General features: G+C 38.8%; 1 protein-coding gene across 1 annotated transcript in view; it reads right to left on the reverse strand.

Annotated features, from left to right (window-relative positions):
* Nucleotides 1–16,074, reverse strand: part of LOC145289490 (uncharacterized) — a 319,689-nt gene that overhangs the window by 114,536 nt on the left and 189,079 nt on the right. The window contains exon 3 of the mRNA XM_080136416.1: nt 6,373–6,575. Coding sequence (XP_079992542.1) covers nt 6,373–6,575 — 203 coding nt within the window. The remainder of the gene's footprint in view (nt 1–6,372; nt 6,576–16,074) is intronic.

Below are 16,074 nucleotides of genomic sequence, written 5' to 3' on the forward strand. Positions count from 1 at the left end.
CCAGTTCAGAGCCTATCAAATTTGCGACTCTCTTTTGAACCTTGTCAAGGAGCGAGAGACTAATAGCAGATGCACCAGCCCAAATATGACAGTAATACTCCATACATGGGCGAATGGTGGCCTTATAGAGGTACAAGATACTTTCGGGTGTTAGTAGTTTTCTAGCATGGTGGAGAGAGCGATGCCTTCAATGTAATTGTTCCAACTCATGTTTCCTATGAACGTTAGGCTAAGGAGTTTGAAAGATGTACTCTCAGATAAAGAGTCGTTGGCCATTGCTATGGGTGGTAGAGAAGGTTTCTTGTAATTATTGAATGAAACTAGTTTAGTCTTGGCGGCATTGAACGTGACCATCCATTTTTGTCCCTATTCCACTACACATTGGACGTCATCCTTTAGTGTTTCTGCCATTTCTTTAGATATGTGTTCATTTGTTTTCCTGCCGTGCCTGTTATAGAGTGTGGTGTCATCAGCATATATACCCATCTCAGAGGCAGTTTTGTCGGGGAGGTCATTTATGAATATCAGGAACAGTAGAGGAACTCCCGCATTTATATCATGTTGTTTCGATGTACGACCGTCGAGGATAACCTGGAGTTTTCTCTTATCTAAGAAGGATTTAATTATGTTAAGTATTCTACCAGTGATACCATATGATCTAATTTTCCTGAGGAAACCCTCATGCCATATCCTGTCAAAAGCCTTAGATATATCTAGAGCTACCGCTCTGATCTCCTCTGCTTTGTCCAGTGAATGGTATATACGTTCAGAGATTACAGTTAGGATGCTGTTGGTCAGTCAGAAGTTTAGCATCTGTAAGCTGATGGACTAGAGCATGGTTAATTAAGGTATTTTGGCAAAAAGTGGGAGGAAGCTAATGGGGCGATAATTTAATGGGTCAGTTATTTCACCAGAATTCTTGAATACTGGTACAACAGAAGCAGTTTTCCAACAGCCCGGAAAGCAAGATTCATTAAGGCATTTGTTGTAGAGTTTTGAGAGAACTGGAGCTACTTCGGCTAAGCACTTTTTTAATAGCACAGCTGGGATGAGATCGGGTCCACATGCTTTTGAAGTGTCAAGGTCTTTTATGATAGCATGCACCTGAGCAGGGGTGATTTTCAGATCGTCTAGCGTGGCGTCTGTCCGCATAGGAAATTCACGTAGGGGGTGGTTGGTGGGATCCAGTGTGGAGTTTGAGGCAAACCGACTGGCAAGCATGTTAGCCTTGTCGGTTGCTGAGCAAACAACCTCGTGATTGTTGGTTAGTGGGGGAATTGTTGATTGCCCATTATTTACTACACTGATGTAGATTTTCCAGAATTCAGGAGTTCCTAGTTTTTGTGCTTCAATGCGTTTTTTAGTGGTTTCCGTAAATTCTCTCTTAGATGTCGCTATTTCTTTCTTAACGTTACTTCTAGCTTCTATATACTTCTGTCTGTTTGAACTGGACTTATGTCGGTTAAATTTGCGGTATGCATGCTGCTTTTGAGCAATGGCAGTTGCGCAAGTCGAAGTAAATCATTGAGGAGAGTGGGGCTTGCTATAGAATTTCCGCATGGGAACATGCGCTTCGATTGCAGTTTTGAACCATTCGAAGGTCTCGTTTGCGCACTGTTCAGTAGGAAGAGAAAATATATTTCCCCATGGGGCATCTCTGATTAGTTCCCTGATGGCTTCCCAGTCAGCCCTTTTATAATATCTCGCTGTTTTGAGCACTGGCTCCTCAGTTTTGGGTCTAGAGTTTAGGGCGATTTCTACCATTATCACTGCATGATCAGCATTCCCAAATGGGCTGTCGGCATTCGTTATACAATCATCGGGAACTGTGGTCAAAAACAGATCTAGAAGTGATGCATGTTGTTCTTGGTGGTCAGGGAAACTGGTTGGAAACGTAACAATTTGTGATAGGAAATGAGTGCTGTGTCTATGCTGTCAGAGACTTTGTTTATTATGGTGCAGTCTTGGGTCGAGGGAGAGCGGTAGAGAAAGTAAAAGTAGCTAATGTTGTGTTGCAAGTTTAGTCTAAAGCACATAAAGGCTTGATCATCCGATTCTAGGTTTGTTTCTCTAGTCAAGGGAAGGGTATTACGAATGTAAACTCCAAATCCGTCCATGTGTCTGTCAGAGTCCTTACGTTATAGTGGGAGATAGCCAGGTATGTTAAAGTAGTTAGAGGGGATGGAGGAGTGTAGGTTAGTCTCACTTAGTGCTAAGATATCCGGGGTATTTGTTAGGAGAAATGCTTCAACATCAGCTAAATTATATATTTGGGAATGCAAGCCTCAAGCGAGGAGGCAAGTTGGATTTGTTTGACCCTAAGCCTGGTTTAAGCTTATTTTTAGATTGTACTGTCGTCATATTTTTTAAGAGTTTCAGTTTAGGTAAGGGGAAGCTGAACAGGAGGTTATGCAGAGCATCAGACATGCATCACAAGTATACCATCAGCTGACCTTTCTTAGGATTGTGGCCTCAGGAAAGCCTACCGGGGATGAGTGAAGGGTCCCTTTCCATGCGCGACATGGCACTACAAACATCCCGATATTTTACAACTGTTGATGGAGCAGCCGCTCTAAGTGCTATGAAAGAGTTAGGGCTCCTGTACTACCAGTTGGAAACAGCAGCCAGGAACTGTCAATCCGGTACCCTCAACCCATCAGAGGAAGGTCAACCCAATCTAATTGCTCAAGCATATATGGTACTCAAGCACTCTCAAGTGCCCAGCGTTAGGGGTGGGGTGTGTCGGGAGTGGGGAAAACGGCGTTCATTGCCCTAGACAAGAAACAAGATCTACCACTGAGTGTTTCTGTTGAATAACTGTGATTCGATCTCTGCGCCTGACTAATAGGCAAAGAAGGAGTATGGAAGCCGGACGATAGACAGAGCCTATCTACTCCTTAAGCAATTTAGGTTTGCAAACCGGTAATTTGTTTGAGTCACCAGCTCTAGAAAGGTTGTCATCCAAGACTGAAGAGGCCTCCCTCCCCTTTGGTTTAGATTCAGAGTTTTCCTTCTCCTAGACGGATGAGCAAGGAAGATCTACTGTGTCCGTCGGCACTGAGAGAGGTTGCTCCGTGCCTGGGTCCTAATCCAGGTATTTATGCGACCCCGCGTGGTTAGTTAATGTTAGTGGGTTAGTTTGTAGAGGTTATATATCTTAGATAGTAATAGGTTATATATTCTTAGATAGTAATGCCCAAATTCATGCGTTTGGTGACTTTAATGTCCACCATAAAAATTAGCTTGGTTTCTCAGTTTACACAGATGCAGCTGGATGCTCTACTAACAGCTCATTCTCTCACACAGTCTTGTTTCCAACGCGCCTCTCAGATAGTGCCACCAGCAAGCTTCACTCCTAGACGTATTTCTTACCACAGTATCTGAAGATTGTGTAACTAATGTCCACAGTCTGCTCAGGAACACAGACTACCTAGTTGTATCAGTAGACGTTGCACTGTAATCCCAACCCCAAGGGTAGGAGCCATTTATCAAAACGACTAGATACTACAAAAGGGTTGACTGGGAAGTAATTAGATAACATATCAGAGGTTCCCTATGGATCAATATCTTCTCTCTCCCTGCTGAACAGTGTGCCAATGAGACAACTAAATGGTGCAAAAAGGGTCTGCAATCTAATAGGTCCCACTTTGTCAACTAAGCTCCAACCCCTGTCCCATCGCTGCAATGTTGCATCCCTGTGCCTGTTTTACAAGTATTTTAATGGAATGTGCTCTGATGAACTCATTGCACTTGTGCCCCCTCGACGTATATATCCTCAACAACCCCGCTTAGCAACAAAATCGCATCCCTTCCCCATTGAGATCCTTAAATGTCATAAAGTATTCTACTCTAATAGCTTCTTGCATAGAACAGCTAGACTTTGGAATTCTCTTCCTGCTTCCCAAACTGTACTGATATGCAGAAGTTCAAATGCAACGTAAACAACATCTTAATCTTTTATAGGCATGGTCCCAATTCGTAGCCCCTTACGTCCAAGTGGCAATGTGGATTGTTTGGGGTGAAGGTAAGTAAAAAAAATCATAGGTAGCTCATAACACCAACAAGACATTAAGCTTAAAGCGCATCAATGAATGTAAACATTGGTTTAAAAACACAGGCAAGGATTAAAACAAGGTATTATTACATTTGAAATTAAAATTTATCACGACTTCATTTAACATAAAATATGTTTCTTTTAAAATGTTTGCATTTTGCAATAAATTTAGAATTTTATCTTTGAGACTACTCTGCTATTTGACCCTTTGATATTTATTGATATTCACAACGATTAAGGGTTTGAGATGATTAATTTCAATACTATGAACAGCCAAAAATAATATTTCTAGGGGCGTTAGACCACCTGACTTTCGTGTCTTTACTTCATTTCTATTTGTTTTGGTGCAATTCGAGAAAATTTGTGTTTAAAAAACTTTTGTTCATCAAATTTGACATGTAAGTCGGCTTGTGTCCAGGAGAACCAAAACCATAACACGTTTTAACATTTGGTTGCTTATATTTACTTAATTAAAGTGTTTTTCAATATTTTTCATTTCTTACACTCACAAAAGAAAAACATTTCAATATATACAAAAACAGTATAGGGTTACATTGTAACGTGATCGGCTTGAGGGAGCGATTTGCTCCCCATTGGGGAGGTTGAGACTTCATGGGACCTAAGAAAGACCCGGTAAATATACTAAAATTGCTAAATTAATCCCGGACGATAGCGGATATCAAAAAGACTTGAATTAGAAGATATAGAGATATATTTTGTTTTATTGACAAAGCCAGAGATATATTTGTTATTTGTAAAATAGACGACAGCGAATGTTAGAGTAATGAAGATGACATTCGTCTGGCCTGGGGAGCACCAGGCCAGGTATTCTGAATGACAAGGATTAACTTCTAAGGTCATGGGAACAGATATCAGTTTTAGTCCCTGATTTCAAAACTCTAGACTTTATGGCTGAACTGCACACACGCAATTTAGATCTGGGGTTTCCCCCAGATACGTATCTTAACTTGATAGGCTTAGTCGATTCCCCCCCCCTGACATGACCCGGACTATATAAGGCCAATGTCGCTCAAAATTAACGAGATTTGCGTGGAATCTCGAGGTAATAGCACCGTTCTCAACGTCTGACCACCCCCTCTCCATTCCGCCTGAGTGCCTTCTCCGAAGAAGAGCGAGTGTGAATTTAAAAACGTGCTACGAACTGACTTTAAGAATGTGCTAAGAACTGAGCGTGTACATATCTGTAAAAAGATTGTAATTTTTTTTTAATTAGTTTTTGGTAGAATAGAATTTTTATTTGTTTTCCTTCTTTCCGGCATCTGCAAGCGTCGCTTTTTGCTTTCAGAGAATTCTACACCGAGGCGTTCAGGACTTAATGTGATAGTCTCTCGGAGAACTAGACATCACGAGCCAAAGTCCGAAAACGATCAGGGGTCAGTTGTTTGACCTCACCACGAGAGGCGTGTCACAACATGACAACAAGTATAAAGAATACAAGTATAAAGTTTGGCAAATTCTGATTCATACATTTATATTTATCTGGCTCGGTGTGAACCTCACTGGTCTTCTAGCTAATTTTGAACACCTAGCGCAGGAAGGGTTAATAGATATTGGTTTGTTGATAATTGAAATGATTAAATTATTTGATAACATTTCTGTCTGACATTTCTTATAGACATTCAGACTATGAACATGGCCGCCTATTCAAAATGAAAAGACGCATTTCAAAGGAAGCACTAGCTTTACAATCTAGTACAAAAGGAGAGACAATTGTGTCGATTGGCGATCGTAGTTTTCGATGTTAAGAAAAACTACCCCGTGCTACTGACCTTCAAATGACCACAGAATTATGTTGCCAACAAAATATGTCGGATTTTGTTTCGCCTGTGTCTTTTGTTTAGAGCCCATTTCGACCATATTTTGACTTAATTTCTGTGTTTATACGGCATATCAATCTTTTGAAACATGTCACACTAATGTGGTGTTAATGCCATGAAGTGAAGTTCCATGATGGAACCTTATGCATCAAAAAAGGTATTTTCCAGTTTTATCGCAGCGCCTGATTAATTGGCGTCGGTAACAAGCTCAACAAGTAAAATATATATTCTAGTTAAGTATATTTACTTATTATTGTCCAAAGTGGCACAAAAATAGTGCTTCTGCGTTATGTTGCGTATAAACATAATATCTATTGCAAACGATTTAGTTTATACACCTTAAGTTTTGATTGGGTGTGATGGTCACATGTCTGGGAAAGAAAGATAGACAAAGTCGTTATCTAAAGCATTCTAAAACAAATTCCTGATAAGGGAAATCACTTGTGACATTACTTATGACATTACTTATGACAGACTCACCTCGGATACGACGCCTTCCAAATCCTTAATTGTGTCGTCTGAAGAGTAAGCAAAGCATTCAGAGATGTTGTCGTCGATCGGGAATTCTTGGACGAACGTCTCAAAATCGTCATCAAGTTGGCTGTTCCAGGGACAAAAGACACCATTGTCGGAATTACTTCTTCCCACATACCTCTGCTTCAGAGATTTGATGCTTAAAAAGTCTTCAAATAAAAGAAAAGGAAAGGGTAAGAGCATTAATGTGAAACAGATATCCGAATATGGGTCTGAGAGAAGAAAGAAAGAAATTAGCAAATGATTATTATAGCCGAGATAAAATTTGTTGGTTATGACACTAAATAAAACAACACTTTATGATGGTTCGTCATAAAATACAAAAAATAATTTGTTCATGTCAGTTAAAAACTTGTGAAAATAGGAAAAATGGGGAAAAACAAAAACAAACCAGCAGTAAAAGTTCCAGCGTGCCTAAAGGCTCACTCAATGGTAAATCCAAAAAGCGAAGAAGCTCGGCTATAATAATAATTTGCTAATAATATATTTCGTTCATCTTAAGAGAAGAATAGCAAGAATAGCATTCTTTGAAACTCCGCGTAATAAGGAATTTTTAAATTGTTTTTGGAGTATTCTGTAAAACGATCAATTTATTTGTAAATGTTAATCTATATATATAAATTTGTATTCCTGTTTGTTTTTGTTTGTTTCTTCAAAATGGGATTTATATACACAAAACGCGTCTTACTTTAATCTTTCATGTATTTCTATATATAGTATTATACTTTTTTCTTTTTTTACACAGATGTCACCACTTATCAAGGTCCGGAAGCCACTCGGGGATAAGGGTTATTGCAAGTACATTACGTTAGTGTGGAGATTTGATGAAATGTTTACTTAAGGGGGTGGTTCATTAGGAATTTGTTAACGTTGAACTTGAAGACATCCAAGTTGTAGTCCGGTGGGAAGCAGGAAGACGGAACAGAGTTCCACAGGCGTGCAGTTCTAAGAAAGAAGCTTTGTTCATGGAATCCACGTTTTGATTTAGGCACAGATAAAGAGTGGGGGAAATTTTTCACAGTGGATTGGCTAGACGGGTGTTTTTCGTGAAAGATTGGTAAGAGGGGACCAGAGATTGGAGTTCAGACGAGCACCTGCCATGAAAATAACGACAAAACAAGGATAGGCTCGCAACGTCTCTTCTGTGGGAGAGAGGTTGAAAGGTAGAGAAAAGGGCATCCCCCACTAAGCCACGAAGTCTATTTTGTACTCTGTCAAGGCAGGATAGGCTGTTTTTAGCACCTCCTGCCCAGATATGACAGCAGTATTCCATCATTGGACGTACTTGGCTTTTATATAGATAGAGAATTGAATCAGTAGTGAGATATCTTCTGGAGCGGTAGAAGGATCCCACCATCTTTCCAGCGACCTTAGCAACAGACTTGATGTACGTGTTCCATTTCAGATCAGGAGTAAAGGTCAAACCCAGAAGCTTGTCAAAACAGGGGGCCTCTCCCAGACGAGAGCCATCCATCACAATTGATGGCAGATAGGGATCAGAGCTTTGATGATGTAAGGATAGGACTTTGGTTTTAGATACATTAAAGGTAACCAGCCACGTCTTCTCCCACTGAACCACGCACTCGAGATCAGAGGAGAGAGAATCAGAGAGAACTTCGTCATTAACAGCCTTTGTCGTGTTGCCGTAGATGGTCGTGTCATCAGCATAGATGTCAATGAATGATTTAAGTATGTGTTTAGAGAGGTCATTGATGTAGATCAGGAAAAGAGTTGGGCCCAGGATTGACTCCTGGGGGACTCCAGCATTAATACTGCAGGCCTCTGATTTTTGTCCATCGACCACTACTCTTATGAGCCTATCGGAGAGAAATGATTTAATGATTGAGAAAACATTTCCAGTTATACCGTAGCTGGAAATCTTGTGAAGCAGACCCTTATGCAATGCCTTGTCGAAGGCCTTTGATATGTCAAGAGCAATTGCTCTAGAAAGGAAGCCTTGGTCAAGAGATTCACTAATCCTGTGAGATATAACAGTCAGCACATCTGCGGTAGATCTTGCAGAGCGGAAACCATATTGTGTGTCACTAAGAAGATTGTTCCTGCTGAGGTGGTTGACTATTTCTCATATTTTTAATATGGATTCCAGCAACTTACTCATAACACACAGGAGACTTATTGGTCTGTACTGAGAGGGAGATGACTTATCACCTGAATTCTTAAATACAGGGCAAACTGATGAGGTCTTCCAGAGAGTTGGAAAGCACTTCTTCTTAAGGCAGCGCTTAAACAGTTTTGTAAGTATGGGAGCAAGGTCTGGTTGAAGCTTTTTTAACACTATGATTGGGATGCCGTCAGGGCCAGTTGCTTTACTGGAATCAAGGTTCTTGATTAGCTTGGCGACCTCGTGCACGGATATCTTTATGTTCCCTAGCATGTTCTGTGTTATAGGAGGAAATATGGGGAGTTGATGGCCTTCGTCGCATAGGGTAGAATTAGCTGCAAAGTTCTTTGCAAATAGTTTGGCCTTGTCTGATGCTGACGATTGTTTATCATAACTTTTAGTTTACTGCACCTTATAATCAAGATCCATACCAAATTTCAACCATATCAGCTTATTATTTCCTGAGAAAACTTCTAGATTAAATGTGGTATCATGGTGACTAATCCCTATTAATCTCTGTTAATCCCTGTTTATCGAATGAATACCAGAATATTTAGTTCGCTGCACTTTATCTCAACAAAGCTTTATACAAAATCTCAGTTAGATGGGTCTAGTAATTTCCGACAGAAAGTGGTACAGACAAACAGACAAACAAACTAAGCGAAATATACGAATATTATTATTATTATTATTATTATTATCATCATCATCATTATTATTATTATTATTATTATTATTATTATTATTATTATTATTATCTTTGAATTTCGTGATCTAATTCTCGGACGCATCTATAATTACGAGGTGAAAAATACCCAAGAGATGTAATTTTAGTTAATGAGACCAAGGGGAGGTAATCATGACTCAGAAAATGTTCCCTCATTATCGATTATAATTTTAACGAGTGCGGATTGACCGTGTTGATGATTCGATATATTTGGAATGTCGAAACCAAATAATCTAACTAATGTAATTGCTTGATTTATTAATAAAGTAGCTCGTAGTGAATAATGCCATCATGACAGGTAATTACATTGTAAGTAGAGATTGACGGCTTGACATTTCCCTATGACTCAACACAATTACTGCCGTATAAGAAAATTAACATTATATACGATTGGCGTTCCAAAAATAATTCTTCATATTCTTTTATTCCATCCAAATAGATGAGAGAGAATTGCAAATTGCATTTTTATGATAATTGAACTGATGCATTCATGACCTGAAAGTTTAATTTCTATGTTGCAGATAATGACGGTGTAGAACTCTATGAAAACAACCCCTGTCATGGACGTGGGTCAGAATCAGAAATGCGTAATTGATATCCTAGTAAAAATACATTGATAATGGAGGTGACTATATAGAAAAATAAAGTCACTCGGTTTACTTTTGGAACGACCTTTGTAAAACAAAGCGCGCTCCAGACGTCCATGCACAGCCATCGTTCATCATTGGCAAAAATGCATTGACGACGATGCTGACTATGTAGAAAAATAAATCCCAGAGCATAGAATGGCGCTCGCTTTAATGATACCACTCCCATCTTCCTAGCTCCTCATCTTTTTAATTAAATAAAAATAGCATATTTACTTTTTGAAAGACCATATATATATATATATATATATATATATATACTAACATGGGTACCCGGTGTTGCCTGGGTTGACATGAAGTTCTGTTTGAAACACGCCTGCTAGTCATTTTTATCATGGGTAACGTGGATACTCCTACAACAATTTTAAAAATAAAAGAACGGATAAAAACATGTAAATGTAATCGCTCCGAAAAAGAAGTATCTGATACCCTCTCCACCAGATATTTTGGCAGAAGAGATACCTGTCCTAAGAAATCTCACGATTTTGTGAACCTAAAAAAATGACGTGTATAAACATTAATGTGTGCGTTTATTTTTTTATTTTGGTAAATGTGTAGTTTAGCAGCTTAAATTATTTGCGGACAAAAAAATATAAAAACTATATATCTATAGTATAAAGCTGAATTTCTGTGTGTGTGTGTGTGTGTGTGTGTGTGTGTGTGTGTGTGTGTGTGTGGTCACGAATAGGCTCCTATATGGTTGACTACTTTAAAAAAACTGATTACATATAATGATAGATGTATCGAGACACAGGAATGGGTATGTTTGATCTGGCAGAACAGTGGTTTATTAAAATTGTGGGGTTGCGTTCGCGCCTGGTCCACAAAGTATAGAAATAAAAAAATTAAAAATTAAAAAAAAAAACGTTTACAAGTGTTTCTGATATAGATGTACATAAGTATACTTTGATAAGTATGTTTTAACTTAAATAGTGATGGTATAATAAAATTGTGGGGTCTGCGTTCGCGCCTGGCCTCCATAGAATGGAAATAGACACAAATTTAAATAAAGACTTTTCATATCTATCTGCGTAAGTATACTTTGATAATTATGTTTCAGTTTGAAGAAATATGGTATGATAAAATTATGAGGTTTTCGTTCGTACCTGACCTCCATAGAATGGAAATATGTCACAAAGTTTAACAAGGTTTTTTAATATAGATCCACAGAATATTGTGATAAGTGTTTCAGTGTGAACAGGTATGGTATAATAAATTATAGGGTTCATCTATTTTATTTTTACTTTCATCATATTTTACTTTGGTTTTGATACCCCTTCAACCCAAATTTACAACCCTTCTTTTTCATAACCTATCATACTTTCATAAATCAGAGTCCATTTTCTGTAGGCTGTTTTTGAACCCAGTCAACGATGGGTACTTTTGCTAGTGTATATATATATATATATATATATATATATATATATATATATATATATATATCGTCGGTTCTCATTCCCAAACCAGAAGATTTATTTATTTCACGTTCATAGTCTTTTATTAATGTGTTTATGCAGATCGTCTTACACGTGTTTCGTTTAATAGCGGAAATTCACCAAACATCTAATCAGAGACGGGTATCCGTTCCTCGGAAAAAAACAGTTGGAGAGTTTTCTTTATTTATTTATTTATTCTTGTACTAAAAAGGGTATTGTAAAAGAAAAATGTTGATAAATGGAAATGGACATTTTTTTTTGAAGTTCGCAAAATCATAAGAATAAAAATACTGTAAGGAGGTAAAAAGGGGACTTAAAAACATTGGAATGTGGGTGATAGGTGGTTTCAAACTACGCTATATCTGCGGGTCTTTCGGTAATTTTTATAGCTTTTATTTCTATTCTCATCCCTAGCGACACCTAGTATGTAATTAGTCATACGAGACTTGGTCAGTATTCTGACGACATGATCGAGACACCATCAGCACTACCACCGCCATCACCTACATCATGCCCCCAGTTATATCTTAAATATAGGTAATTGATTAATAAGACGTGAAGAATCTCAGCTAATCTGATGTTAAGAACTATATTTGGTCTGCTTAAATGCCTCCTTATTGTCCACTCCCTTCTGTACAGGCCATTAATTATTTGGTTCGAATTACACGACTACAGGAAAAACATACGGCTTAAAACTGTCGTTCGGTTTCTTATAATCTATTTGTCTTTTCTTTGTTGGTATTTTTGGTCAAATATTATTATCGTCATATTATGAGGACGTAAAGGATTTACTAATCTTGATTAAGTTTGAACAGGGAAATTATTATTTCGCGCGTTTGTTTTGCTGCTCGTCAACATTTTATGCGGGGTATTTGCATGTGTTTTTTAGATACGTTTATTGTCTCTAATCACGAATTAAACAACACAGTATCAAAATGAAATACAGACAGTAAAGTGTATACTCAGGTTTGTTAAGTCTGATTCCAAACAACAATTATAGTTTTACTATTTATCATAATCCTTCATAGGCTTTTTGCGGATTTAAGATATGTTTATTTTTTAATATTATGATTTCAAGATATTTTGACGCAACTAAATTATGATAGCGAAAATTGATATTTTTAATATTTAATTTCATGCCAAATGAATGGTCTCTTTTTTTTTTTTTTTTTACACAGTGATCACCACTTATCAAGGCCCGGAAGCCACTCAGGGATAAGGGTTATTGCAAGTACATTACGTTAGTGTGGATATTTGATGAAGTGTTGACATAAGGGGACGGTTCATTAGGAATTTGTTAACGTTGGACTTGAAGACATCCAAGTTGTAGTCCGGTGGGAAGCAGGCAGACGGAGCAGAGTTCCACAGGCGTGCAGTTCTAAGAAAGAAGCTTTGTTCATGGAATCCACGTTTTGATTTAGGCACAGATAAAGAGTGGGGGAAATTTTTCACTGTGGATTTGGCTAGATGGGTGTTTTTCGGGAAAGATTGGCGAGGGGGGACCAGAGATTGGAGTTCAGACGAGCACCTGCCATGGAAATAACGATAAAATAAGGATAGGCTCGCAACGTCTCTTCTGTGGGAGAGAGGTTGCAAGGTAGAGAAAAGGGCATCCCCCACTAAGCCACGAAGTCTATTTTGTACTCTGTCAAGGCAGGATAGGCTGTTTTTAGCAGCTCCTGCCCAGATATGACAGCAGTATTCCATCCTTGGACGTACTTGGCTTTTATATAGATAGAGAATTGAATCAGTAGTGAGATATCTTCTGAAGCGGTAGAAGGATCCCACCATCTTTCCAGCGACCTTAGCAACAGACTTGATGTACGTATTCCATTTCAGATCAGGAGTAAAGGTCAAACCCAGAAGCTTGTCAAAACACGGGGCTCTCCCAGACGAGAGCCATCCATCACAATTGATGGCAGATGGGGATCAGAGCGTTGATGATGTAAGGATAGGATTTTGGTTTTAGATGCATTAAAGGTAACCAGCCACGTCTTCCCCCACTGAACCACGCGCTCGAGATCAGAGGAGAGAGAATCAGAGAGAACTTTGTCATTTACAGCCTTTGATGTGTTGCCGTAGATGGTCGTGTCATCAGCATAAATGTCAACGAATGATTTAAGTATGTGTTTAGGGGGGTCATTGATGTAGATCAGGAAAAGAGTTGGGCCCAGGATTGACCCCTGAGGGACTCCAGCATTTATATTGCAGGCCTCCGATTTTTGTCCGTCTACCACTACTCTTATGAGCCTATCGGAGAGAAATGATTTAATGATTGAGAAAACATTTCCAGTTATACCGTAGCTGGAAATCTTGTGAAGTAGACCCTTATGCCATACCTTGTCGAAGGCCTTTGATATGTCAAGAGCAATTACCCTAGAAAGGAAGCCTTTGTCAAGAGATTCACTAATCCTGTGGGATATAACCGTCAGCACGTCTGCGGTAGATCTTGCAGAGCGGAAACCATATTGTGTGTCACTAAAAAGGTTGTTTCTGCTGAGGTGGTTGACTATTTCTCTATTTAATATGGATTCCAGCAACTTACTCATAACACACAGGAGACTTATTGGTCTGTACTGAGAGGGAGATGACTTATCACCTTAATTCTTAAATACAGGGCAAACTTATGAGGTCTTCCAGGGAGTCGGAAAGCACTTCTCCTTAAGGCAGCGCTTAAATAGTTTTGTAAGTATGGGAGCGAGTTCTGGTTGAAGCTTTTTTAACACTATAATTGGGATGCCATCAGGGCCAGTTGCTTTACTGGAATCTAGGTTCTTGATTAGCTTGGCGACCTCATGCACGGATATTTGTATGTTACCTAGCTTGTGTCACTAAAAAGGTTGTTCCTGCTGAGGTGGTTGACTATTTCTCTATTTAATATGGATTCCAGCAACTTACTCATAACACACAGGAGACTTATTGGTCTGTACTGAGAGGAAGATGACTTATCACGGATATTTGTATGTTACCTAGCTTGTGTCACTAAAAAGGTTGTTCCTACTGAGGTGGTTGACTATTTCTCTATTTAATATGGATTCCAGCAACTTACTCATAACACACAGGAGATATGGGGAGTTGATGGCCTTCGTCGCATAGGGTAGAATTAGCTGCAAAGTTCTTTGCAAATAGTTTGGCCTTGTCTGACGCTGACGAGATAACCTCTGGTCCATTGATAATGGTTGGGATAGAACGCACACTTCTGTTCAGGATCCTATTTGTTATTTGCCAAAACTGGTGGGATCCAAGCCGCTGATCAGCTACCTTGGATTTTAAAGACTGGGCATATAGCTCTCTTGCATTTTTTATTACTCTTTTACAGTGGTTGCTGGCAGTCCTGAAAGCAACTTTAGTCTCAGTGCATCTATTACGTTGGTAGCTATGGAAAAAGTGATTTCTGTGCGCGATAGCAGCAGCACATTCTGGGGGGAACCATGGCTGGCTGTTAGGTTTTTGTTGGAATTTGTTAGATTGTAAGAATTAATCTATGCCTACAATTAACCATTCGGTCAAATCTGATACTATAGAGGAAACTTCCTTTTTAAACATGGAGTGCAGAGGTAAATCAGATATGAATGTACGGAAGCTATCCCATTCAGTCATAGAATATCGGTATACAGTACGGTGGAGGGGTACGTCTGGGGACTTATTACATTTCGTTTTCACCTTAACTGATACGACAGAGTGGTCGGAGGATCCTAGAGGAGAATAAACGGAACATGAACATAGCTCAGGGGAAGTTGAGAGAAAAAGGTCTAGGAGGCTTGCATATTGACCGGGTGTATCGGGCACACGGGTGGGTTCACGAACAATCTGAGTGAGGTCATAAGCAATGGCAAAATCATGACAATACCTCCCCTCATCGTCTGTCTTATTTTCATGGGTCAGCCATTCCACGTTATGGACGTTGAAGTGACCACAGATGTGGATGTTAACCGAGGGATGTGTAGACAGTGTGTGGTCTATTTTCTCAGATATGCTCTTAAAGATAGTTGTTGTGGGGCCGATAGAGGGCAAATATAAATGCAGTGGTGTTAGCAAGTGCAACCCTGAAGCACATATAGGGTAAATTAGGATCTATTTAATTGTCATGTTATGGTAATTAATATAGCCAAATATTACTATTGTAGTCATTCATATTGAAAACAAACATATAAGAATACATTTTCTTTTTTGTTTGTTTCCATTTAATCAAACTGAGCCACAGCAACGTGTTGCCGGGTACAGCTAGTCATAAATATGAGCTTGTTGCATTATTTTAGCATAACTGAGTTATTTCCCTTGTTATTATGTCATTTGTTCACTTAAGCAATACGGCGAGGATTTTTTTACGATAAAGATCGGAAACTCATGTTTTTTTAATAATGCGGTAATATTTAAGTAATCTGACATGCAGTTAAGTAAATATAATTGCTTTTAGTTGAACACAAAACGTCAGTAGATACCATTACTGTTTAATTTTTTTTAATTGATTTTTTCGTTTTCGGAATTTCGATATTATAGTGAAGTTGCGCCATTTTTTTACTCGGGGCTCATCGATTATCAAGGCTCAAAGACCACATGAGAATAAGAAATAATGAGTGCCAGGTGGACGGTGAGACAACAACGTGATGACCGGTTGTGGTTGTATATGTGTAGAATTTGATTACTCAGCAAAAGGCTGTTCACATTGAACTTAAAAACGATCATGCTATAGTCAGCCGAGAAACAGCTTCACGG

Source organism: Euprymna scolopes, chromosome 2 (assembly GCF_053919585.1).
Source record: "Euprymna scolopes isolate OS-2025 chromosome 2, ASM5391958v1, whole genome shotgun sequence".
Taxonomy (NCBI): domain Eukaryota; kingdom Metazoa; phylum Mollusca; class Cephalopoda; order Sepiida; family Sepiolidae; genus Euprymna; species Euprymna scolopes.